The 26,148-nt window shown below is 45.6% G+C and overlaps 1 protein-coding gene across 4 annotated transcripts in view; it reads right to left on the reverse strand.

Annotated features, from left to right (window-relative positions):
- SHPRH (SNF2 histone linker PHD RING helicase) overlaps nt 1-26,148 on the reverse strand; it is a 93,321-nt gene that overhangs the window by 47,810 nt on the left and 19,363 nt on the right. The window contains exons 2-14 of one of the 4 annotated variants that reach the window (XM_077143400.1): nt 23,810-24,456; nt 21,515-21,641; nt 19,837-20,055; nt 13,992-14,070; nt 13,412-13,562; nt 12,283-12,388; nt 11,426-11,682; nt 9,183-9,824; nt 7,750-8,001; nt 7,004-7,082; nt 3,944-4,107; nt 3,602-3,858; nt 415-536 (exon numbers count right to left, since the gene is read on the reverse strand). In XM_077143400.1, coding sequence (XP_076999515.1) covers nt 415-536; nt 3,602-3,858; nt 3,944-4,107; nt 7,004-7,082; nt 7,750-8,001; nt 9,183-9,824; nt 11,426-11,682; nt 12,283-12,388; nt 13,412-13,562; nt 13,992-14,070; nt 19,837-20,055; nt 21,515-21,641; nt 23,810-24,424 — 3,070 coding nt within the window. In that variant the 5' untranslated portion in view covers nt 24,425-24,456. Of the gene's footprint in view, nt 1-414; nt 537-3,601; nt 3,859-3,943; nt 4,108-7,003; nt 7,083-7,749; nt 8,002-9,182; nt 9,825-11,425; nt 11,683-12,282; nt 12,466-13,411; nt 13,563-13,991; nt 14,071-19,327; nt 19,457-19,836; nt 20,056-21,514; nt 21,642-23,809; nt 24,457-26,148 lie in introns of those variants that run through there. The other 3 variants (XM_077143398.1, XM_077143397.1, XM_077143399.1) reach the window with 3 other exon arrangements.

Raw genomic sequence — 26,148 nt, forward strand, 5'->3', positions numbered from 1 at the left:
CACACAACCAGAGACCTTATTTTGTTTACTGCATCATTCTTGGCACCTGGATCATAACTGGTACACAACAAGAAATAAAATATTTGTTGAAAGAATGATTTACAGAAAGTATTACCTTTTAAATAAATGAACAGTCTTCTATAGAATGTATATGTTCAAACTTAAACACTCTTCCATTTCTACATACTTAGGTTATTTTCAGTTGTTCACAATTATAGACCATGTTAACAAATATAAAGCCAAATCTTCATTAGTGTTCTTATCTTTAAGGATTCGAAGCTTTCTGTGCAGGGCCCTCTGTGAAGCTGACCATCAGTGCCGTGTGGGAATGCCTGAGGCTGGAGCCTACCACACTCAACCTTCTTCGGGACAAGCATCCAGGGGCACGTGGAGCCCCCAGAGCAGCCCGCCTACCTTTCAGGATGTGGATGCCAGCCAGGCCATTGAGCGCGCAGACCAGCTGCCGATGCGCCTCCTCGCACTCGGTCCCACACTTCTTCTGCAGGGACGTCAGCAGCTCCTCCATTGTCATGGTGCTGGAAGACAAGGCAGACGGATCAACACCACGGAGAGGCCCAGGTGCTATTTCAGAGGAAGTGCAGCTTCCACGCAGGTTGACGCCCCCACCTTGCTCCCCCAGTGCCTCTATCACTGGCGTTTTAGCTCAGAGGCTCCTGCTCACTTAGAGCTCTTCCCACTTTAGTCAATACTGCTGAATGGAACTAGAAAAATCATCCCAAAGGACTATGTGATCTACTGGAAACAGAGTGGGTGGTCGCCTGGGAAACCCAGCAGCACAGCTTAACTACCCTCCCTGAACCGAACTTCAGCTCAAATGCCACTTCCAAGGAAGGCTGTCAAACCCTAACTACTTAATCAAAAACTATTTCCCTACTGCAACAGTCCATAGCATTACACGAATCTGTTGCAAAATTTATATTTGCTGTATACTGATAAATCAATAACCTCATGATTTTCCTACTTGTCTATAATTAGACAAAATCTTATTCTTCTTTATATTTTCTTCTAGTTCCTCAAAAGGTATTTTGATAATACTGGGTGCCAAAACAAACAGTTCTCAAGTCACTGTCTGATTCAAAAACAAAGAAATTAGTTTCTGGGACACCAGAAAATTGTGGACAAAAATGCCTCAATGTTTGAGGAAGAACTGCACACATATATATTTAACACAATTATAAAGAAAATATTTAATGGCAATCTAACTCTCTGACGTGGGAACCAAGAAATACAACAAAAAAGAACAAAAGACTTTCATATCTGGAGTGCAGCAATGAAAATGGCATATTTTTAATTTTAAAAGAACTGTTCAAAACCACGAACATAATTTTGATGATGCAATTCTCCTTCAGAGCTGGGGTTCCAACAAGAGAAACATCACCACACAGCCAAAGCCAACTGATAGCTCAATTACAAGTCTCTGAATGAAACTATAATGGACTTTCCCTTCGATAAAACTGCAAAATTTCAATGTTCAGGGCCAACAGAGCTTAAATGTCACCTTTCCATACTCTACAGGTGTGACTATCCTGCACGCCCCACCCGCCCCGCCCCAGCAGGCTTCATGTGAAGAGACAGGCAGGCATGGTGCTTCCTGGGGGGCGGAGAGAACAGCAAGGTTCTGAAGTGAGGAAGGTGCAGCAGCCAGTTTCCTCTCTCACATCTCACTGCTGTGCACCGAGGGGTCCTACAGAACAATCTTCTTTTTCGTTATTTACCCAAATGTACGTATGCTTTGAGCCAAGTCTTCCGGCCAGCCTTGGAGTGGTTAGTTAAGAGTCGGCAGGCGTCCCCAAAATAACTTGCCTTATTTAATCAATGCCTACAAAGGAATGCCTCTATGTAAGGTTGTCTCCCCCACTGCCCTGATAACTTCAGTGTCATTTATTGTATTTTATATTAACCTGACAAAACAGAACAAGAAATTCTACTAAGCTACAGCTCTTCTGAGGATAAATCTGCATCAGATTAGAGTCACACAAGAAAAAACAAAGCAAACAGCCAAATGAATTACAGATATGAAAGAAGGGAGAGGGAAAAGAAGAGAACAAAAGTCACCTTAAAATTGTCAATTTTGAGCCAGGGCAATTCCACTCGGTATCTTAACTAATGTTTTTCCTCTTCTATTAAATCTGTTAAGCAATTACACTCCAGAAATACTGTTTCTAAAAAAGCAGCTCATGTTTAGACTATTTCAGAGGCACATAAATACGACTGCCTAGCTTACTCAGAATCTCCCTACAAAAAAATTTAATAACCAGGTTTTAACCTCCCCGCAAAAAACCTTCAGCCAGAAATAGGCAAATGTCTGCTTCGGCTCCAGTTCACTGCGCCCTGAGCTGCCGACCGCGGGCCTGAGAGGCTGTGGGTGCTGGAGCCGGATGGTACCTCGGCCTGCGAGTGGTGTCCCTCAGACCCTGTGGACAGAGGAGGGCCGCAGTGCACCTGCACTCCTCGGCACTCCCGGCTGCACGAGGGGCTGATGCAATGAGCCAGTGCCCGCAAAGGGCCTGTCCCGGACGCCCCTGGCCATGGACCTGTGCCACGCACTGACCAACTTCACACTGACCCGGTGGGAAAGCAGTTTCAGCCCTGAAGCCTGTTCCACGATTCTCCCTTCTCATTCTAAGAAAACTCCAATAACTCCTTTTAGACAGGGAAGAGTCTAACATTTTTAAGGGACCTAAAAGAAATGACCACGACTTCTGGAAACAACATTGAATGATGCTTCTTTAGGTGGGGAATGGAAAAGTAAAAGGAGACCTAACATCCATGGGGCTCCAAGGCCCTGCCTGCATCCTGCCTGCCCGGCACGGTCCTGCCCGGGGGTGCACTGTGCTGCACCGCAAATGCTCTTCCCAGCGGAAGGGCTGTACCCCTGCCGTGCGTGCTTCGGCCACAGAAATAAGGAAATTGTTCACAGAGATGCACCAAGACCTTCCTCAAAACACCACTCATTATTCTCACGAGCACGAGGGTGGCGCTGCTTTGCGAGAATGTCCAATGTTCTTTGCTAAAAGTGTTGAAAAAAACTAAATCTGACAGGGCACACTATTCATAGACAACCTTGAGAAATGTGATGGACAAAAACTGTTGATATAATATGTGTTAACCACACTTAATTAGCATGGAAGTTATTTCTACATTACTGATCAAAATAGTTAAGTATTTAAACTCTGTATTTCTGAAAGAACTGGTAAATTTCTACTAATTAAAAAAAAAATCTCCAGTAGAAGGATTCCTTAATACTACTACAATGTAGTTGTTACTAGGGGAAAAAAAAAATCACAAAAACCAAAATTGAGCTGTCGCAAGTCCTGGCATACATGAACGGGTCTGCTCTCCAGAACAACCCAGGTTCGCAGGGGCAGACAGGCTACCTGACGGGCCCATCCCTCTGAGGCTCGGCGGTCAAGGCCACGCCGCGGCGGCTGTGCACACCACAGGCACCAGGGCAGCTCTGCTCTCGCACCTGAGTCTGGGGGGAGACACGGGAACTTCGGGGGGGCCAGGAAGCTGAGTGCTTAGGCGCCATCTGTTAGTGCTCTAGGACAAGCAGCCCCGAGGAAAGGGATCACGGCACCTCTTCTGGAGGGGCAAGAACTCCCCACGGACGGCCTGCGGGTGACAGCAGGCCTGCCGGAGCCGAAGCAGAGGGTAGAGGATGGAGCTGACGGTCCGCCTGTCCAGGCTGCTGAGCTTCAGGGCCCAGTCGGCAATCTTCCGGAGCTTGGCCACGGCATCCTGGCAGCAGGCCTCGTGCTGGCGGTGGTAGAAGTGGCGCTCCACCGGGGAGAAGCGGAGCCGGTGCATCTCCTCCGTCTGCGGCGGGATTTGGATCTGCAGGGGAGAGAGAATTTAACTTGCCACCAGGTTTGGCCTCTCTTTGCTACAGCATCCACCACGGACAAGGCCATCTACTGACCTGGTCGATGACGTCCTTCTTCGCAGAGCGCCAGAGGATCTTGGCGATGAAGCTGTAGAGTGGCTGAGGGTCCCTCCTGCAGTATGGCCGGTAGAGGAGACGGGCCCACCAGTGTCTGACACAGAAAGGCTCCACACCCAGGAAGACCACCAGCCCAAAGAGGTCTGGGAGGGAGAGAGAAAGCGCACATGAAGCGAGAACCAGCAGGCTTCCCACACGCCGCCTCCGCCATCTGAGCTGCACAGACACCCCTCAGCACACAGGGCTCGCCGTGCGCCACGCTCTGGATCTGAGACCCAATGCCACGCCAACTTACATCCCACAGGGGTGTTAGCATGTTATGAAGCTTATGGACCCATTACACAAAACTTGTACTTAATTCTAAAGTCTAAAATTTTCACTGGAGTCAAAACCAGAAAACTACTTAATTCAGAATGCTTGATCCAGAAACACCAAAGAGCCATGCTGTGAAGCCAAGAGACACAAAGGCCGCTGGGCAAAAGAAAAGAAAGTGCTCTTTATCTCGGCGAGCCTGGGGCGTCTGAGCTGACAGCACCCATGCATCTAATCGTGCACATCAACAACACTCAGAGGAAACGCAACCCAAACAGAGGAGAAACTAAGTAAACTAGCACAGTGCCCCCTAAGAGAACAAGTTTTCTGTCGTCATCTGTAGGTCTCGCCTTGTTGGCTCTCTCCATCAGGCACGTTCAAACCCACATTCCATACTTTCTTTACGGAGCATTGTATCCAAGGCAGTTTTCGTATGTTTATGATAAATATTTTAACATAAAGAAAACTGCTTAGGATACACTGTTACATGGAAAGAATAAAAAGGAATACTACACATACGATTTGAGCTCAGGTGTGTAAACGTGTAGAAAAGACCAATCAGCAGTTACACCCTCAAATAAAGATTATGGCTCAGGGTAATTTTCTTAATATTTTTCTGTACTGTTGAAAACATTCACAGTGGGCATATATTCCCTTAGCAAGCAATACAAGTAAATGTAAAAAATAGATGCCATGAGCTGCCAATGGTGTTTATTCTGAAGATGACCAACAAACATCCAGGCTGAACTAGGTTCCTGGAGCTATGCAACATTTGAAGAACCCACACATAGCTGCCTAAACGCAGAAGCACGCAGATTTATATTTTCAGCTCAAATGAACCCAACTGTCTCTGTGCTACCTCTCCACTGGGGCTCCAAAGGCACCTCAAACTCAACCTGCACAAAATCAAACTTCCTTGCCCAAGGTGCAGCCAGCCTGAGACTCTCAAATTCCTGGGTGGTGCTGCTCAGCGAGCTGTCGGGTTTGCCCCTTACCGTCTAGCACAGTGGCTCCTGACCCCCCGGCTGGGAGTGGAGACATACAGTTTTGCCCCAGGGGACATGTGGGATGTGCAGGCACTTTGGATACCACCATATAAGAGCTGCTGGTGACTAGTGGTGGAGGGAACTGTGAGCTCCCCACAGCACACAGGGTGACTGTGCAATACAACAGCTCTCTGGGCCGAGATCCCAGCAGGGCCAACGGCTGCGAAACCCTTGGTCTGGCACAAGGAGAAATTGGTCCAGCCTCCACTTCCAAATCCAGTATCGTGAGTCACTGCAGCCCAAGATTCCCAGTGCAACAGCCAGGAAAGAACAGACACACAGTAAATAAATCGCACTGTTTAACAGTTATTATGGCAGCAAAGAGGGAACATCAACGAAAATTCCAGAAAGTTCGGAAAGTGGATGGGGAGTGAGGAAACTTGCAGAAGGGCATCTTGATCATGGTACAGTTTCACAAGCACACACAAGTCAAACTTTTCAAATTTTACACTTCTTTATAAAGATTTAGTTTCATTATGTCATTTATATCTCAATAAAGCTGTTTAAAAAATTACTCAAAGAAAATACTTTGTTGAATGGATCCAAGTGCTAACATCACCTGCCACCATCTTCCATACCTAAAACAACCTGCGCAGGGAACTAAGGAACCAGAGCTCACACTCTTTCAGCATTAAAATGATAAAAAAGAGACGTCAATTCTATTTTTCTTTATTCTATACTGTCAGCTAACTTTTAAGCTGAGGGAGATCTTGATAACACCTAAATATTTACAATTTTGAGAGTTTCCAAATCTGAAGGAAGTCCCCTAAATTATTTGGCCTTTAAATGAACCTGATATTGTTTTTTTAATGTAACTTTTTAAAATCATGCCAATTTTAAATACCTACTTAAAAATATTCCTATAAGGCTTTTTTCCCCTAAAAATGATCTCCCCAAAATATATTGTTTTTCAGGTCAGAGTAATAGATATTGATATTTTTATTTTGGCAGAATGACTGTTTACCTTACTGAAAACTAACACAATATTTGAAAACTTGAATTTTCAAAAAGGTAAGTTTTGAGGATGAATATTTACTACAGATATTCAAACATAACCACAATTTAATTACAGCTTTGTAGGAAATTTAGTATATAAAACAACATCTAGTTGACCTTCTAGATTTAAATGTGCACAACTTGAGAAAAGGTTCTAAAGGTGCAGTGTAGGTCCGACGTGAAAGGTAAGTGGCGTGGAAGAGATCCCTGCAGCAGCACTGGGGAGGGTGTGTGTGTGGGGGGACAAGAAGCCATCCAGATAAAGGTACAATGGCACACGCCTGTGTGGCGATACAGCACTACGGGTAATTCACGACCTTACAACTGGAAAGGCGCAGTGCCTATGAAGATGTGGAATCACGACTCACAGAGACAGACGCTGAAACTGTTTCTTTTCTTTTTCCATCTGTTTTTAACCTACCACTTGAGACCACTGAGTCCGATTCAGACTCGTGTCTACACTGTTCAGATGGCCCACAGCTGCTCGGCTTTGGAAATGAGAACGAACGCACACGACTCCATTTACAAAGACTAATGCTTGCGACTGTTAGGAACCGATTATAAACACACGTGTCGCCAATAAACCACTTAACAAGGACTTCAGGAGAGGGAAACAGGACAACGCTCCCTTGGAACACTTGGGGTTTTCAACAGCACACAGCACAGTGTGGGAGCCACACCTCACCTTCTAAGCCTCTCTGGACTGGCGTCCCACTCACGCACCACCGGTTGATCCCACTCAACCGCTGAGCCATTTCTGCAGCCTGATGAAATGAGAGAGAGAAAACATGATAAAAAGAACCAGAGGGGCACAGTGGTCAGTCCAAGCTCACCCAGGAAAGCAGCCCACAACAAGCTGCACCCGAGGCCGGAGCCAGGGTCCACATGCAAGCCGAGGGTCCCATTCCAGGGTGCCTCCCAGCAGGTGGGCCCTGCAGCCCCACGGGCCCCTTGAGAGGCCGGTGGCTCAGGAGTGGGTGTGGGGAGCAGTGAGGCTCCCCTGGACTGTCCCACCCTCCAGCGCGAACCATGGCTCTCGGCCCCGGCTGGTGCTCAGTGCAGGCTGCAGACCGGCCAAAGGAGACACGAGCATGAGCAGGACAGACAGAACCTGAATCAGAACTCTCTCCTCTCAAAGGCCATGTCCTGCTACCGTGTAGCCTTTTTGGCACCAAACTGCCAAAATCAACTCTGGCAAAAAGCTGTCAGAGTCTGTGGGATGAGATTCCCAGTCGGCAGGAGGGGTAAGAAAGCCAGACACAGTACACCTGCACGTGCATCACACACAGACTGTGTATTCGGATATGAAGGGGCACCGCACGGAGTAGGAAAAGGATCCGCAGGGCGGTGGAATTCACAGCACAAACAAATGGAGGGGGAGAGCCAGCGTGGGCCGGGATCGCACTGTGATTCCACTCCACCAAGGGTCACCTTGACCGTAGGACACTCGACCATCTGAGCTTCGTCCAGGCAGATGCGCCACCACTCCACAGCGACCAGGGGGCTGGGGATGGCCATGTAACGCTTCTGGTTCCGGAAGCGACGGCCGTCCTCGCTGCTGCTGTGCGGGATGCCCACGTAGTTGAGCTCTGAGCGGAGCACATCATAAGTGACGATCACTATGTCCTGTTCTGCCAGGAAGTGGGGCTGCAAGAAGCCGTCTCTCTTCACACCCTGATACACCTGGGGACAGCCATTAGGACACAGGGCACAGGGGTCACTGAAGGGAAACGAGACTCGCTCATCCAAGCGCTACGGAGCCCTCTGTCTGCCTAGGCCCCCTTGGCCATGGGACAGATCCCGCCCCCCAAGCACATGGGCACCCAGAAGGATGCCCGCAGGCGTGTAAGTCACACCATCGCGCGCGTGGTTAGTGTCGAGGAAACTCGAGTGCTGTGGCTGAGGAGGTGACCTCGGGGAGAAGCGATGTGGGGTGGGTCCTGCAGAACAGCGAGGGTCCCTGCAAGCAGGGAAGGGGAAGAGGACTTCCGGGTGTCTCAGCTCATGGCATGCAGAGGGCATGGGGGCAGGAGGAAGTGTAGTGCCCTTTCTGCCTCGGGCACTGCGCTAAAAACGGACTCCCCCTTCTCCCACAACCCTGCCAATGGCTGTCACATCCCCACCCCTCCCACGAGAAACCAAGCGAGGAGGCTCAGCCCAGAGTCTGCTTTCCCACAGAACAGAGCTCCTCAAGGCCAAGACCCTGCCTGGTGCGCTCTGGCCCTCCATGTCTGCAGCCACCTGAAAGGTGGATGCTGGGTGATCACTGAGGCGCAGGATGGAGGCAGGGCCACGTGCAGCACCTCCCCATCCCCTCCCCCGCATGACCCCCAGGCCTGGGAGGGGCTCTGCTTTCTGAGCTTCCTGCAGCACCTGGCACACAGGAGGTGCTGGGAGTGGGGAGGATGAGTGAGCAAAGTCAGTTTTCAGAGCAGCTAGCTGAGGCCTGCACTGCACAGGGCAGTGGGAGGAGGCCACCATCACAGCCGCCCTGGGCTGCATTTCTCTCCAAGGAGGTGGATGCCCATGCCAAGGCTCCTTCATCTGGATTTCTAAGTTTCCACTCAAAGTGGTTGAACTCCTGAACTTCTGATGTCAGAAAAGCAGCAGCTTACTCTTCCACGCCTTATTCTCACTGTCCCTGTCAAGCTCTGATTTAATGTGATTATCTCATTGCCTCACTGAGTTCAATTTTAGGCAAAGAGAGCAAGAGCAAGCAAGGGAAACTACCCTGGGAAGGCAACTTTCATGCCCCCACCAGCAGATACAGTGTACCCAGTCCTGCAGGGACCTGTCCCCAGCAGCCCCCACCAGCCCGCACAGCGTCCCCAGCCCCACGGGGACCTGCCCCCAGCAGCCCTCACCAGCACACGCAGCGAGGAGGCATGCACGTGTCTGTGGACCTCCTCCACCCACTGGTGGCAGATGGAGCTGGGCGAGATGATGAGGGTGGCCCCCGTAGACACGGGATCCATCGCCACGAGGCAGTGGGGGCAGTAGAAGGGCTTGACCTTCAGGTCCTCCACCGCATAGTTGACACAGGCCGCGTGCTGCCACAGGTGACACTTCAGGCACTGGACGCGCGGCTTGCAGTCCAGCTGGTCCAGCTTGCCACACACGCACTCGAAGCGATAGTCGGGGGACCAGAAGGGGCTCTTGACAGCAGAGGGTAGCTGGTCAGCGCCAGGGTGGGCCTTGGCCTCGGGCTCCTGCCTGGCTGTGGCCACACGGGGGCTTCTGGACCCGGCGACGTCAGTGACTGCAGGGTCGCTGGGAGCCAGACAGTGGCCTTGGGCAGCGGGATGGACACTCGCCTCACTGTCTCCTTTTGTTGTAAATAGAACAGGCTTTTTCCTCAATTTACTGCGATTTCTCCTGGCCTTATAGTAATAATAATAAGGACTGTCATCATCGTCAGAGGTGTTCGATGGCAGGTATTCAGAATCTGCATCCTTGTTCCCTGATTTTCTGGATTCTTTCTGAATTTTCCTTGGACTCCCAACTGCCTATTAAAAAATAGTTATTTCAATATAGATAAATTTATGAAATTATTGATATGCTTTACATAAACTCTCAGCAGTCAGTCTTTGCCACCCTTTTCCCTGAAGAGGCTCACTCCTAATCATGTCCCACCCTGCCCGAAGAGCCTCCCCCAGCACCCCCCTCCCCCACCGCAGGCTGCAGATCCAGCCTGAAAGGGAGCAAGAGCACTGTCCAGGGGAGGTTTGGAGATAACTAAGAGGAGAAAGACAAAGGGAACTACTGGTATTCTGGTAGTAACTTATAATTTATAGTATACTTATTAATATAATAAGGGGCTTTAATAACTTACATGCATAAATACAAAATATAGGGCAACTGCAAAATTACTGAGAATTAAAACACAGCATTTAAAGAAAGTAAAAAGTAATCTAACAGTGGCTCCAACTAGCCAATAAACTCCCTCTTCCCCTCCCTCTTCTGTCTGTGCTGCTCTCCTGCAAATGTTAACAGAGCAGCAACTCTGAGTTGGTGCCAGCTGGGCTGTAAATGCAGTAACTGCTGGCCCCAGTCTCAAAGACAGAGAGAGAGCGAGAGAGAGCTAGAGAGAGATAGCTGCAACGCCCCAGCCTTGCTGAGTAGGGGCTATGGAGTGCCAACGAGAACCTGCCATGGCTGGGGAGGTGCAGGGGCAGGCACCACAGAAGCCTGTGGAAGTGATGCTGGGCTGTTCCTGCTCCCCAGGCCCTGGCTGTTGGGCTGCTGGACTATACGTGCTCCTGGGGCCCGGGCCCTGGCTGCTGGGCTGCGTGTGCTCCCGGGGCCCTGGCTGTTGGGTTGCTCCTGCTCCGGGGGCCCTGGCTGCTGGGCTGTGCATGCTCCCCGGGCCCCGGCTGTTGGGCTGCTCCTGCTCCGGAGGCCCTGGCTGCTGGACTGTGCGTCCTCTCTGGGGGCAGGAGGATACCCGCAGGCAGAGGCTCATGGCACTTTGCCCTGACACAGGTCAGCACAGAGTGATGCCCCACCATGGTAAATGAACTCCTGTGACCATCCTCTCTTTCACGGGAGCCACACTGGTAGCTCTACAATTTGACTGGTTGTAACAGACTTTTCTTTATATTTATAAACACTGTAAAACTTTTCTTAAAAGCAAATCAAATGCATTGGTCCAACAGAAGTTTTCTAATAAAATATAAAAATTGTACAAGATGGCGATGTGGGGAAAATGAGAATTACAAAATGTTCATCAAAGACCTACGCAATTTAAAGTATTGTGAATTATTTTAAGGTTTGGAATAAATGTTTTGATTACTGCTAACAGCAGGATTAGGACAGAGAAGTTAATTTATGCTCTAAACCATTTGATCCTTCTGATTCACTCAATAAATATTTACTGAGTGCCTGCGCTGTGCCAAGCAATCTTCTGTAGACTTAGTGGTAACCAAAACGGAGCCTCTCCTCTCCGTGAGCTCACATTCTGAGGGGAGAAAACTGAAGTGGGGGTGCGCCGGCCATCGGCGGCCTCCCTAGTGGGCTTGTGAGCCGGTGTGGCCCCCCAGCACCAAAACCAACTCTTGCCAAACGCGCGGTCAGGCGTCATGCATAAGTGTTCAGGAAATGCTGTTACCTGCTTTCTCATTCTTTCACATATATCCTCTTCCTTGTAATTCTTCCCCAGTGCAAAAGTCCCATTAAAGCCATGGCCTTTGATCTGTTTCACAAGGCCTTCAACAAGCAAACCTTTCAGCACCCGCTTCAGAAGGGCCCTGTGCCTCTGGACGTCGAATCCATACACAGCACGGACAAACTTATAGATGGAAAAGATGGAAACGCCTTTTCTCCCGTTCATTTCCTTCACAGCTGTCAGTATCATCACACGCGAGGCTGAAGGCAACAGGACATGCTAACTCAATCAAAATCATTAAAATTAAAAGAAAGTAAAAGTCAACTAACTTAGTCCACATCGAGCACTATTAAGGAGGAAAAAGATTTACTGCAGATATCCTGTCTGTACAGTGCCATTTTGAAGAATATTTAGTAAAACATTCTCACAACCCACTAAGAAATAAATTACTGAAAAGAAAGTAATAAGGAAGAATTATTGATGCTAATTTGCCAATCTCACATTCCAACCATCATTCAAAATAAAAGCAACCAAACCAAGCCTCACAATTATCCCACCTTCAGGAAGGGAAACATTTGCTAACAGGGTCTGAGCCACTGAGATGCAGAATAAACAAAGCTCATTTAAACTGTAAGCTAAAGAAAACTACATAGAACAGACCAAGCAAGAGCTGCCAGGACTGAGTCAAAGAAAAGAAGAAATCTTTGCTTTTGTTAAGAGAGTATGACTTGTCATTAAGTCCGTTTATACAAAGTACAAGTCTGTACTTTTTATAGTACAAGTGCTGTAAAAAGCACTGCAAAGCACCATAACAAACATCACTATAAAGCAGTAATTTCTTTAAGAGATGTCATACTTACGGGGACACTGAATTTTTTCTTTTGGTTCAAATTCCATATGCTGGGTTTCTGTGTTTTTCACATTTTCTCCAGAATGAGATGGAATGAAATAGTTCACCACTTTTCCCTGATGTGAACAACAGTTGGCAGTCACATAGGGTCTTGCTTTCCACACTGAATTGCTTAAGAAAATTAAGACTCCTTCTATTAAGGAGATGCAGAACATTTGTAAAAGAAAAATTACGTAAGAAAGGGCTAAATACGCTATTTATGCTAACCTTTTCATTTGAGATTTTATAGCTAGCCATCATTTTTTAAAATCATGCATATTAAGTTAAATGTTAGTGTAGAACTTCTGAAATTAACATTTCAAAGCTTATTTAAATCTAGAATTAATCCTCTGACTTGACAAGAATGCTGAAAATACTAAGCATTAAAATATCCCCAAAGTAGAAAATACCAGAAAGAATTTATTGAGAGCTAAAACTACAAACTCCAGTCAATTTTCTACAAAGGAACTTTTTCCATTGCCTACTCAGATCGATTTTGCAAACTTAACCCTCTCAGAGGATCACAAAATCACCGAAGCTGTGAGCATGATGGGGCCTACAGGTAACTAGTTATACCCTCAACTAGTAGCCTCATTTCAGCAGGATTTAATGTGATTTCAGATTTCATTTTTGGAAAATGAGCGCTATGAAGCTGTATTCACCTCGGCAGAGATTTATATATTTTTTTGTAAACTCTAAAATTTATTTTAAAACACAATTACACATTTTGGGACAAGGACTATAGTTTATTTCATCTAGCAACCTAATTACCAAGCAACCCATTCTTTAACAAAGCTCTGATTATTACATTCTAAGATCACATACCTGAGATGTGTGCCATTTTTTTTTTAACTAGCTTTCAGAAAAATTTAGTGATAGCATGGAGACTTGTGGTAAGCAACAAAGCATTTGAGGAAGGAAATCGTCCCTTCTTAAGTGTCCTCTCTGCCAACTACAAGGAAGCTTGACAAGTGAGCTTCCCTTCCAGGTTGGCCACATCACTTAAAAAATCCCCCCAAATGCTCAAAACCCACCCACTGTACACGTGTGTGAAGGCCAGTGAGGGCGCCAGGCAGCCTGCCCTGGGCGCAGCCCCTTACCTCGGGGAGCGTGAGGGTGTCCTGTCGGACGTCCGGCCGGGTGTGCGTGAGGATCAGAGCCAACACCTCCACAGTCTTCCCCAGACCCATCTCGTCCGCCAAGATCCCGCCCAGCAACGGAGGCCCGGCCCGGGGGCGCTCACGGACGAAGCTGCGGGAAGACAGGGAAGCCGCAGAGGAAGGCAAATGAAGTCCACACTGCTCCTGACAGGCGCAGGGAGGGGAAACGCAGAAAGGTCTGCGTGTTCGGAGACTACACTCTGGGGCGAAACCATTCAAATCCCTACTGCACGAATGAAGGATTCATGATAATCAAAATGAACCAAGCTGGCCACGAAGCTTTCAGAAACAAGAGGCTGGTAAATACCCATCATCTCTCTTCTATGATGAAAAAGGCACATTACCTTTCTTCTGTGTCCCTCACGAATCTCTGAGTAAAAATTATGAAGGGGTATAGCACTGATTCATTAATTATGTTTAATTATTCCCAAAACTTTTATAATAAAATTATAATGTAATGTTTAATTGTTTTCTTTCTTATTTTTTCAAATCAAATACATGAATAAAATTTTTGCCTTACCAGCCTGTATATGGATTATAGTAGAGTTTCAAGCCCTCACATGTAACAATTTCTCGCCATAAGAAGTGCAGGGAATTTTCTAAAGAAAAACATAATCAAAAGAACAAGTTTTTGTTTGTTCATTGTTTGCTTTCCTTTCTGCAAGATAATCACATTAATATAAAAATAAGTTAATTTCAGGACACCCTGGGAAAATGATGCAGGAAACCCACACTCTTTCAAAGTCTCACTCCAAAAACACCAACATTGGAGGCACACAGCAAAAGCCTAATTTCTTTCTTTTGTTGTCATTCTTTAGCTTTCTGTGCTGTGGACACAAATATGTTCCAAATAGTAGCAAGAAATAAGACAGAAAAGCAAAGTACAGCAAATTACAGGGGTTAACAGGAAAAGAAAACTAACACATATATATAACCAACTCCTACACAATAAAGGAGAGTAACATGTTGAATTCGAACATGGTGAGCTTGGATATCTAAATTCCCAAACCAAATGTGGTAAATACAGCTTTTCCCTACAGCTTATAGCAAAATGTGAGAGAACTGAACTCGTGGGTACAAAGAAATGAGAAACTGATGGTTTGGAAATTCTGAGATCCAGAAAGCAGGTCCCCAGAGAATTGAACCAAATGCCGTTCCAATGAGAGACAGAGCTATCCAGAAAAGATTTGTGGAAAGTCCTACTGTTGGATGGCAGGAACTCCTATGAGCTGCATGTCATACTGACAAGTTTTTGCAAGATCCGAATGAACAGAACCACTGCCAACCTGGACTAAAGGGGACGAAAAAGGGACAGATTGAAGGAAAAATGACTTCAAAGGCAGAACCATGGAAGTCAAGCTCTAGTGCCAAGACACCTCGGGCCAGGAGAGTGGACCCCCCATCTACGCAGAGAGGGTGAGTTTTCCCTGGAGTTTGCAGAGGGTGGCCCTTCTGCCCTGTTGTTCAGGGAGAGAGTTACCACCCCAGGGATCTCAGATTCCCGGGGGATAGAGAGGCGCTCAGCCACCCTGTTGTTCTTCCAGAATGATGCCACTCCAGGCTTCAAAGAGGGTGGAACACATTCCCCAGAGACTGGGAGAGCCGACTACCATCCCACTGTTCTAATGGGGTCTAGAGAGCGTGCTCTGAAGATGGCAGACAGTCCAGTTGCCAGTTTGATGCTTGAAGAGGGTGGAATGGAGAAAAAGGTCCTCGCCCCATGGAGATGTTAGAATCCTCATCCCAATGTTTGAAGGGAACAGGGCTGCTGCACAAACCCTTGGAGAGGGTGGGATTGCCACTCTCTCAAGCCCCAAGGATAAAACGTTATTCCATAGATGACTTTCAGACCTGGAAGTCTAATGAAGTTTGCCCTGTGGGATTTTCGAACCATTTGGGGCTTCTGACCTTTGTTTTCCTTCCGATTTTTCCCTATGGAAATAAGAACATTTATCCTATGACTGTCCTTCCTTTCTATATTGGAAGCAGTTAACTTGTTCTGACAGCCAGAGAAGAACTGTGCCTTAGGACAAACCACACCTATGACTGATTTGATAAGACTTTGAACTCAATATTGTTACTGAAACAATTTAACGCTTTTGTGATATTGTGAGGGATGAATATATTTTGTATCTGGCAAGAACATGTCTTTTTGGGGTCTAGAGTGTGCTGGCTTGAATCTGTTATGTACCCCAGAAAAGACCACGTTCTTTTCACTCCTTCCCGTGGGAGAACTTTTGGTTAGGCTATTTCCATTGAGATGTGACCCTGCCCATTCAAGGGGGGTCTCAGTCCTCCACTGGAGCCCACTGGGAAGAGGAAAAAGACAGAAAAAGCCCAGAGAGCTTGGAGAGAAACACCTGGAGATGCTAAGCAAGGAACCACAGAAACTGAAAGAGCTAGAATCTGACAAGAGCGCAGAGAAAAAAAGGGCCAGTAGACATCGTCATGAGCCTTCCCATGTGACAGAGGAACCCCGGATGCCAGCAGCCTTTTCTCAGAGAAGGTGTCTTTCTCTTGATGTCTTAAATTAGACATTTTCAAGGCCTGAGAACTGTGAATTTGTAAATCAATAAATCCCCACTGTAAAAGTTAACTCATTTCTGGTATACTGCATTTCAGCAGCTTTAGTAAACTGAGACACTTAACAGTATTAATCCTTCAAAAATTAGCAAGAAGTGTTTAAATCACTCACCAATACTAGTGGACATTTACTTAATCAGACCTGACCTCTCTTCTGGGTCTGGGAGGGGAAGGAAAGGGCTATGTAGCTGAGGAAAAAGTTCTAAAACTGTAAGACAAAAGTACTGAGTTTGTTTCAACCAGAATCTTCTACCACCCTTTTCACTTTTTAACTTGTTTAAACCAACTGCCAATGAGAAGTGTGTCTATGCGGTAATACCAAGTAATACTTTAGTGCCTCCTTAAGGCATGAAGAGATGAAGTAAGAAAAATGGAAAAGTTAAAGGACAAAATATGCCAATTTATGGGAACACAGGGACAGAAGGACATGCTAGATGGCACGTGAGGATTTAACCAACAAAATCCAGGCTGCAGACAATAGTCATGCACCACTGGCACATGCAGTGGGAGTGAATCTCAAGAAGCACCAGGTAGAAAGAAGCTGGGGGAGGATACATGGAGTGACATGACTCCACGCTTCATGAACAGGCTAAACTAATGCAAAGTGATGCTGGCTGCCTGTGAAGAGGCTGAGGCAGGGAAGTGCTGGGAAGGGTTCCTGAGGGCACTCTCTCGGGCGGTCAACTACGGTGTCTACACGCTCTGGAGGAGACAGAGTGTGAGTCACGCCGGGGGTTTAAATTTTGTAGTTGTCATAATTAAAAAAACAAGCAGATGAAATGAATTTAAATAGTATTTTCAATTTAGCCAATATAACTAAAACATAATTTCAACATGTAATCAATATAAAATATTATTAGTGAGACATTTTATATTCTTTATATTTGGTACTACTTGAAATCCAGTGTGTATTTTAAACCTAGAGCACATTTCAATTTGAACAGCCCCATTTCAAGCCTCAGGATACCCGTGCCAAGAGCTGCCGTTTGGGCAGAGAGGGCAGGTCTGTGTCTCAAGAGGGCTGTTGGTTACACAGATGCCCACAAGTGTCAAAATTCATCAACCAGGACCTTAAATGTAAATTATACCTTAACAAAGCTAGTTAACTAAAGAGATAATATTTCATCTTGGAGAAAATATATCCAGTCTGCAGGAAAATCTCTAGAACTTAAAATCTATTCTTCAACAAGTAAATGAGAAGAGAAAAAAAAAGAGCAGGAGATGGGGGTCAGGAGAGAAAACCCACGGGCTAAAGACACCTAAGACACAGCAACCAACTGCAATGCTTGGTCATTAGGTTCCAGGTCCAAACAAACTGCAAGAAAAGGAGAGAAAGAAAGGCAGGGAGATTTGATGGTATTGCTAAATAATTAATGGGTCTTAAAAACCATTATGATATAATTTTTATATTTATTTAAAAGAGCCCATATTATTTAATGAAATGATCTGAAACATTAGCAATTGAAATAGTAAGACATGTGGTATTTATTTAAAAAATAATTCAGAGTATGGAGTGAGGGGAGTGGGAAGAAATAATATTTGGTATGAATTTGCATTTATTTTCAAAAATGGAAAGTTAAAACACATAAAGTTTGTTATGGGGATCCTGTGCTTTATGCATGATTATTCTATGAACACACAACCTACCCAGTAAAAAAAAATTAAAACAAACATGAGGTTTGTGGGATAAAAACAGTTTAAACCAGAATACATGGGATAAACAGGTAAGTTATTATCATCAATTAAAAGCAATCTGCATGAAGAGGGGCCAGCCTCTCCAGAGCATCAACTAGCTCCATCTCCTATTTCATATTACCGACAGCCCCTTCCAACATGAAAAAGGTAGAATGGCCATAGTCCGAATATCCCTGAAGAGAAGGAAAAAGATCAAAGGTGATGGTGAAGTTACACAGAAAAGGTATGGTTTAACAAATGAGTATGACTGCTGAATCATTATATTGATATTTCTTTTAGTCTCCAGTATCTTTGAGCAGCTAGAAGTAAAAACCTAAAATTGTAGACTTGTAACCCATACAAAACTCTGAAATCTGTTCCACAACTAATGGTTGTGTTGTGCACTGAAATTTATTGCTTTATTGTATATATGTTAGTTTTCACACCCACACGTCGATTGTGATGATAACTGCACAGTTATGTGATGATACTATGAATCACCAATTGTTCACTTTGGATAACTACATGATATATGAATATATAACACATACTACATATGTATGAAAGAGTACAGACTGTGGGATTCTATTCACATGAAACCCAAGAACTAGCGAAATCCACCTGTGGCGGAAAACAATCACGACAGAGCTGCCTGTGGAGGGCAGGAGGAATGACTGACTGAAAGGAAAGTGATCTGGGGTGAAGGCTAAGTTCTGTATCTTATAGGGGTTTGGGCTGCACAGGGGTCAGTATTTACCAACACTCAGCAAATACAACCTCAATATTTGTGTATTTCATTTTACGTAAGTTTTACTTCAAATGAAAATGCACTGAAAACAAACAATGAACTGTAGTTGATTATGTGACTGCTTAAGTAATTAGGGGCATATAAACTGATACTACAAATTACTTTGAAATGTACCCAAAATGAGACGAATTAATGGATTGATAGAGGGATAGCTACGTGGCTAGATCACGTAAATTTAGTAAAAATGTTAACGGTGAAAGCTGGGAAAAAGTGTATACTAACATTGTGCTGGAGGCAGACTTGAGTTTGTTATACATAGGTTGAACACTGTATTAAAGAAACTTTGAACTATTTAAAAAACAAACAAAAAGCAATCTGATTGTTAAACTGATTATTTCTTTTAGCTTTCAGGGTCTTAGAGAAGCAAGAAATAAAAACCTAAAATTGTAGAACTGTAACCCATACCAAACTCGGAAATCAGAACTTTGAAATTTATTGCCTTTTGGTATATGTTATTTATCATATACAAAAAAAAGGGTTGATGGTGATTATAGAAAAATATTTATTCCCTCTAGCCTCTTAAATCCTGGAGCAGCTAGAAGGAGAAATCTGAGAGGATCGTACGGTAGCCCGTGACAGACTCTGGGATCTGTCCTGTAACTACCTGTTGGAGAGGGCTTTGAGAACTATGGCTTTTTTCTTTCTTAGCTTTGTATATGTTACATTATACAATAAAAAATGTTAAAGAATGAATACAGGAAGACACAATGTACAATAACAATTAAACGAAAAGCAATCTGTACGAGAGGAAGGGTCGGGGTCCCATGCCCAGAATCCCACGTGGACCTCACCTGGGGCCCTCGCAAGGCAGTGAGACAGAGGCGGCACACGTGGCTCCAAAGATCAGCCTCTCACGAAAACTCCCTGTAGGCGCTTTCTTTTACTACTTACATTGTGGAATAAAGAAAATAAATGCAAACCTAGGAAAAGCAGAGCAGCCCCTTACAAGCCCCACCCTTGTAAATCCGCGTCCGGTTGCAGCTGTGAAGAGTGCCCTGCAGATGACTAGCAAGACCCTTGGCTGCTCAGGGTCTAAAATCACCCCCAAGCGGGAAGGCAGGGCAACATACCATGTGGGTTTTAAAATTCCAACAAGGCAGCCTTCCTTCTGGCCAGAAGAACCAGTGCAAACTTCTATGGATAAAGGAACTGACAAGCGGGGGTCTCCCTTTCTGCGGGAGTTCTCAGAAAATGACACCCAGCCTGCCCTGCCCGTCCTCTCAGGTAGCACACTTCCCCCACCTGCCTACCATCCTGGGAGCCCGAGTCCCGCTGCCCCTTACTCAGCTCTGGTCCTCACCGCTGGCAGGGGCACTTCTGAAACGCTCTTGCTGCAGCATCCAGCTGACCGCCTCTCTCTGGTAGGGTCTCAGCACGGGGATCAGCGCAGGGTGCTGGACATCCACGTGGACAGGGCGGGCTTCCTGCTGATGTGCTTGCCGCACAAAGCAGTAGAGCTCATCGATGTCCTGTCCCTCCGGCTCACTCTCCACACCTTCCTCCTCCTCCTCCAAGGCATCTGCACATGCAATGGCAAACACAAGGCTTACGCAGCCCGACCCCTCTCAGAGCTGCACGCAGTTCCCATCCGGGAGCCGGGCCAGGTGCTCCCCCAGCTCGGGGCTTGCCTCGCATCTCGAGCTGGGCATGCCCTATGCTTGGCTGTTCATGACCACAAACCCACCCAGCCGTCCTTTGAAGGGGTCCCACTGCTGCTTCTCTCATGAGTTGTCTTGTGTCCCCTGGCTGGAGCTACACTCTGCCATGTCTGCACAGTACTGTCACCGCTGGGCATGGCCACTTGCAGTCACCACCGCCCATCTGGTACCAGCCCTACACACAAACCTGGCCCTGCTCTGCTGGGCTGCAGAGTCTGGGAGGGCAAGGCGAGGCTGCAGTCCCCACAGCCCTCAGCAGCCGGCGCGTGCCTGCTGTGCACACTTATAAACATCTAGGAGCCAGCTGTGAACATCTTTCATGGTTTTCATTTCACTTTTACATCTTAAAAGGCAAGGAAATCCTGATATAGACATAATTCTTCCACATCTAATAGGGAAGGGTCCTCATCCTACTTCCTCTGAGGCATCATGTCTGCTTTCCTTAAACATACATGAGTTGTGGCCAAGGATGCTAAGGAAGGAAATTCTGAGGTCCATGCATAAGGCTAAGAAAGGACCAGTACTGGGTGGCAGCGGCGGCCTGCTGGGCACCAGGGTCTGAGAAGAACACGGGTGCTCCCATGTTCTTTATACTTTATACTTTAAAAAGTTCAATTGTATCATTTCTACAAGGCTGAATAAGGGTATCTTATAATTTTAAAAACTCTAAATGTGCTTAAAAGCATTCCTCCCAATTCTGAAACCAGACACTAACCTTACTTTGTCACTCACATGCAAAGTGACTTACTAGTAATAGCATTATGAAGCTTTGCAAAGAACCAACTAGAGGAACAGCTTAACCATGCTCAGGAGCTGATTCTAGTATGACGAGGCCATGGCGGCTGAGTGTCTTCCCAGCGGTGCCCACGGGCTTCCCCAACCCAACCCCTCTCCCCAGCTCTGAAGCCGCCATTCTGACCCAGGGCTGTGGCCTGCCGAGACACCGCGCCACCCATGGGTCTTTATGAAGCCGGGCTCCTGAGCTGACCTGTCAGCCAGCAGCCTCTGCTCGTGGCCAAGCAAAAGTGCAGGCACCGTGCAGCAGTTCTAGCCGCAGACCCCGCCCGTCGGCATGCCCACTAACTCAAACATCTCTGGAGCATGACCATGAGCTCACCACACCATTCACCAAATAAGGCACAGCAACAAAACAGATCAGCGAGACACTTCAGCCAAATATGAGTTTTCAAAGAGTGATTTTTATGGAAGTAGTTTAATTTTAATTCCAGTTTCATTAGCTGTACCTGGCTGTCATGCATAGGAGGGAAAAAAAAAATCACTCCTAAGTAACAGCAATTGTAAAGTTACTTCTAAAATTACCTGGGATAAAGCTGTATAACTTTTCCATCACTCTCTTCATGAGCTGATTGAACTTTTTCATTCTTGAGTTTGCATCACTCAAATAGTCTAGTTTAGCTAGGCCAGCTTCCAAAAGATAAATTCCAATCTACAAAGATAGATCAACATAAAGATAGTTTTAACTGGAATAGTTCTAATTAGTTTATGTCTTCGTGAGGACACAAGAAAAATCATTTTTGACATGACCATTTTTCAAGGTCTTCAGCCCTTCCCCACAAGTACTGAATGGATACCTCCCCCACCTTCCCCCCACACTTCCACCGTCCACAGTGAACTCCTCGCACAACTGCATGTGCCTACCACATGCAGTGTACGCAGTGCAGCATTTAAGGTGACAGGGAACACATTCCCCGACCGGAACTAAATGTGGGAGAATCTGATGAGACCCTAATTCTACCTGCAGGTCGATGGCCGCAACCCTGGCACGTGTCAGTGCCACCAGCACCAGTGTGCCACCAGTGCAGTGTGCGAACAGCGCAGCTCCCACCAGAATGCTGTGCCGCACGTGCGGTTCTGAGGCACAGTCAGGCCTGGAGCCCCTCAAATGCAGAGGAAAACAGGCCCCGACGGCCACCATGCACCCTGGGTCCGGCGAAGCAGTGCAGGACTTGAGTTTGACACCAGCACTGACGCTTAGGAGCTAAGCAACTTGATAAACTGGCAAATTTATTCTGACCCAAATGTTCTCATTTGAGAAAGGCCAAATGAGCTGATCTATATGAAACCGCCTTAAAAGGTTCTAATGGTGGATGTACAATGAAGGTTAGTTCCACATATTTACTGAGATGACCTGGAACCAGATTCCCATCAGTAGCCACTGAGAGATTTCACAGTTTTTCATGAAAAGACAATAATCCAACAGGCATTACACAGAGGATCGACGGGCAATGATTTTATTTTATTATTTGTACCCTGCCTTGTATACACCTGGGATGAAACAGCTTACCAGAAAGGCAATAAATGTTTAAATATTTATAAAAATCAGGATTGGGGAAAACAGACTGGAATAGGTCGGGACCTGGTTAGTGGGGAGGTGAACGAAGGCAGACAGTGAGGTGGGAATTCCCGCACTGGCCTTCAGTAAAGACAGGGCACACTAGGCCTCACAATTTTGACGTGCAGGGAGAGCTAAATGCAACGCAATGTTTCTAAATTTCCTTCTTTCTGTTTGTCTGTTCTGAAATCATAACCAGTCCTTTTAAATGTGAGAATTAAGACTGTTTTCAATTGAATAAAGGTGAACTTAATTTTAGAATTTCTTTTCCTTTCAAATTTTAGCATGAAGACTCACTCATTAATCTCCCTGCAAAGTACATTTATTTATATCATCTTACCTAATTTTCAACACAATCCTAGGAAGTAAGAAGAGTGGGTATTATTTACATTTCATATGGAAAAAGAAGCTGAGATTCGAGCTTTTAAATGACTCACACGAAGTTACTTGACCAGGGGAAGGCAGAGCCCAGAATGAACTATAAGTGCTGTCACTCTTTTTCTGAAGCCTGTAGGTAGCAGGTGCAGCCCCGGGCCAGCGGGTGGGGAGAGTGCTCACCCACAAGTGCACAGCAGTGGCCTGTGCGACAGTCAACAAGTGCAGCCAGCACTGCGGGAACCAGCACACAATGCCGCCCCAAGGGCTAAGGAAGGTCTCTGTGGATGAAGTGAACTCTGAGCAGAACACAAAAGAATGACCAGGAGCAACCCAGGAAGGGGGGAAGGGGACAACCCAGGTGGAGAGACAGTGAGAGCAAAAGCAAAAATGCAAAGAAAAACAAGGCCTGTGCGAGAAACAAATCAATTCAGGACAAATATGAAGCAGAATTTAAATGAAAAGGCTTGAGAAATAGACAAGGGCCTATCAAAGGAGACACTTGCGTGCCAATTACAAAGATTATACTTATTTCCGTAAGCAGTAAAGAATACAATTCAAGTTGCATTTTTATTACAACATTCCAGAGGCAAGGTAGATAAAAGGACATGACAAGGCAAGGTTGGAAACAAGAAAACGGTTAAACGGTTACTACAGCCCGAGCAAGAGAGTAGAACTAGGTACTGAGAGAAGAGATGGAAAGGAAGAGTCCTTATGCATTAGTTATAATGCACTTTAATGGTTCTTGAAAGCCCCAAATAAAGTACACTCAAAAACTAAGCAACAAGAGTTATTCTTGGCTTTTCAAGCCTTTCTTCCACCTACATTAACTTCAGAATGGACAGCCAATGCAAACAGCCTTAGAAGATGCCGTAGAAACAGAGTACCTTGATAAGTTGGCTTCCTTCTGGCCTCTGGTACAGTTTTATCCTTTGCTTCTTCTGCAGCCACCCCAAATCTTCCAGCAGATCTGCACTGAGGGATGATTCCACTGGGATACCCCCGCCACAAACACTGACAGGTTTCTCCACATCTCCACATTCCGAATGAACACAGACCAGCAACTGATTGCTGGATTCTGAACTCATCAATGTCAAACTCCTTTCAGAAAAATGCTCAACTAAGCTCTGTTCAGGAAGAAGCTGCAGTGTCCACTCTCCTAGAAATGCTTTCCAAGAGTTATCAAGGTGATAGGGAGAAACTGCAATTTCCAACTTGACAAGTGGGGGGGGAACACCCAAGGTCTCTTCCCCCTGGGTGGGCTCAGAAACACTGACCACCTCTGAACACAGCCTCTTATTTCTGTGGGCTGCGTCCCCCCTCACGCTGTCCTCGCAGACAGGGTCCTGAGCAGCACAGGGGCCTGAGCCCAGGCACAGCTGCACATCCTCATCGAACAGCAGGGGCTCGTGCCTCCTGTCTTCGTGCATGTTCCAGCAGAGCTGCCGCTGCCTGTCTTCGTCCACCTTCACCGGAGGAGCACGTTTCCGTCGGCTGCTCATTGTCACGCTCTCTTGATTGGTTGATGTGAACTCTAGAAGACAAAGAACACAGTGGGCATTCCACTAAATTCCACTTCGTATACAAATGCCAGCAGCTGAGACCCACAGCAGAAGCCCACAGTCCACACACATCCCACAGAACAGTCCAAGACAAACAAAGCAATGGATCATTTTCAAATACGCCAAACACAGATGTGAACATGGCCACAATCTTGTACATCAAATATGGTCTATGGGCCTTACTTACTGGTCTTTAATGGATGCATTTAGTTAAGATAGCTCATTGTATTAAATTAAAATAAAGTCTCAAAATACATTTAATAAGCAGCATAATTATAAGGGAACTCTCTCAAATAAACTGGAGACATTTATTTGAACTATATCAGTAACATTCAAATTCACATAGCCAGTACAGAATTTCAAATTTGTTTTACAATCATACCAAAGAGTTAAAACTTCACTTGACTCTTATAAACATAAAAAACCCTGAAAACATATCTTCTCTTTCAAAAGGAAAAATGGAAACAACAAAAAAGTATTTTTTTTAAGGATTAGAGGATAAAAAGGGTAAGAGGGATAGCTGGGCAGGGAATAAGGTGGTATCAGCGACCAGCAAAAAGAGGGTAAAGCTTAATGAAACTTATTCCTGCAAAGAAGAAGCTGAGTCCACTTATAATTACGCCTAACAGTCACCCCATGAGAACCTCTTCTGTTGCTCAGATGGCCTCTCTCTCAGCCAACTCGGGAGGTAAACTCATTATCCTCCCCCCCCACCACACACACACACACACACACACACACACACACAAACACACACGGGATGTGACTCTCTCAGGCAACATGGGACACACACACACACACACACACACAAACACACACGGGATGTGACTCTCTCAGGCAACATGGGACGTGACTCCTGGGCATGAACGTGGACCTGGCATCATGGGACTGAGAAAACCTTCTTGACTAAAAGGGGGAAGAGAGAAATGAGACTAAAGTCTCAGTGGCTGAGAGATTTCAAATAGAGTCGAGAGGTAATTCTGGAGGTTTATTCTTACACATTCTATAGATATTCCTTTTTAGTTTTTAGTGTATGAGAATAGCTAGGAGGAAATATCTGAAGTTGCTGACCTCTAATCCAGTAGTCTTGATACTTGAAGACAATTGTATAAACATACAGCTTTTACAGTGTGACTGTGTGATTGTGAAAACCTTGTGGCTGACACTCCCTTTATCTAATGTATGGGCAAATGAGTAAAAAAATAAGAAAAACAAAACAAATAATGAGGGGGGACGGATAAGAGACATGGGATGTTTTAAGTGTTTTCATTTTTATTTTTATTTTCATTCTTGTATGCATTTTTTTTGAGTAATGAAAATTTTCAGTTCAAAAATTGATTGTGGTGATGAATGCACAACTATATGATGATACTATGAACTACTGATTGAATACTTTGGGTAATTATATGGCATGTGAATATATCTCAATAAAATTGCATTTTTGAAAAAAAGATGGCAAAGGCAATAAGAGAAGAAAGAGAAGGAATAACATAAAGCAGAAAGAAAAGAAGGTTTGGCCATCTCAAAGGAAGAAAATGGACTGAAAGCAGCCTATACAAAGGCCCAAACTACACTTCCCACAAAACAATAGCCAATTCCTACATGAAACAGAACTTGGAGATTAAATCATACATAGTCATAACAATGGTTAGTGCCTATTATGA

This window comes from Tamandua tetradactyla, chromosome 25, assembly GCF_023851605.1.
Source record: "Tamandua tetradactyla isolate mTamTet1 chromosome 25, mTamTet1.pri, whole genome shotgun sequence".
Classification (NCBI taxonomy): domain Eukaryota; kingdom Metazoa; phylum Chordata; class Mammalia; order Pilosa; family Myrmecophagidae; genus Tamandua; species Tamandua tetradactyla.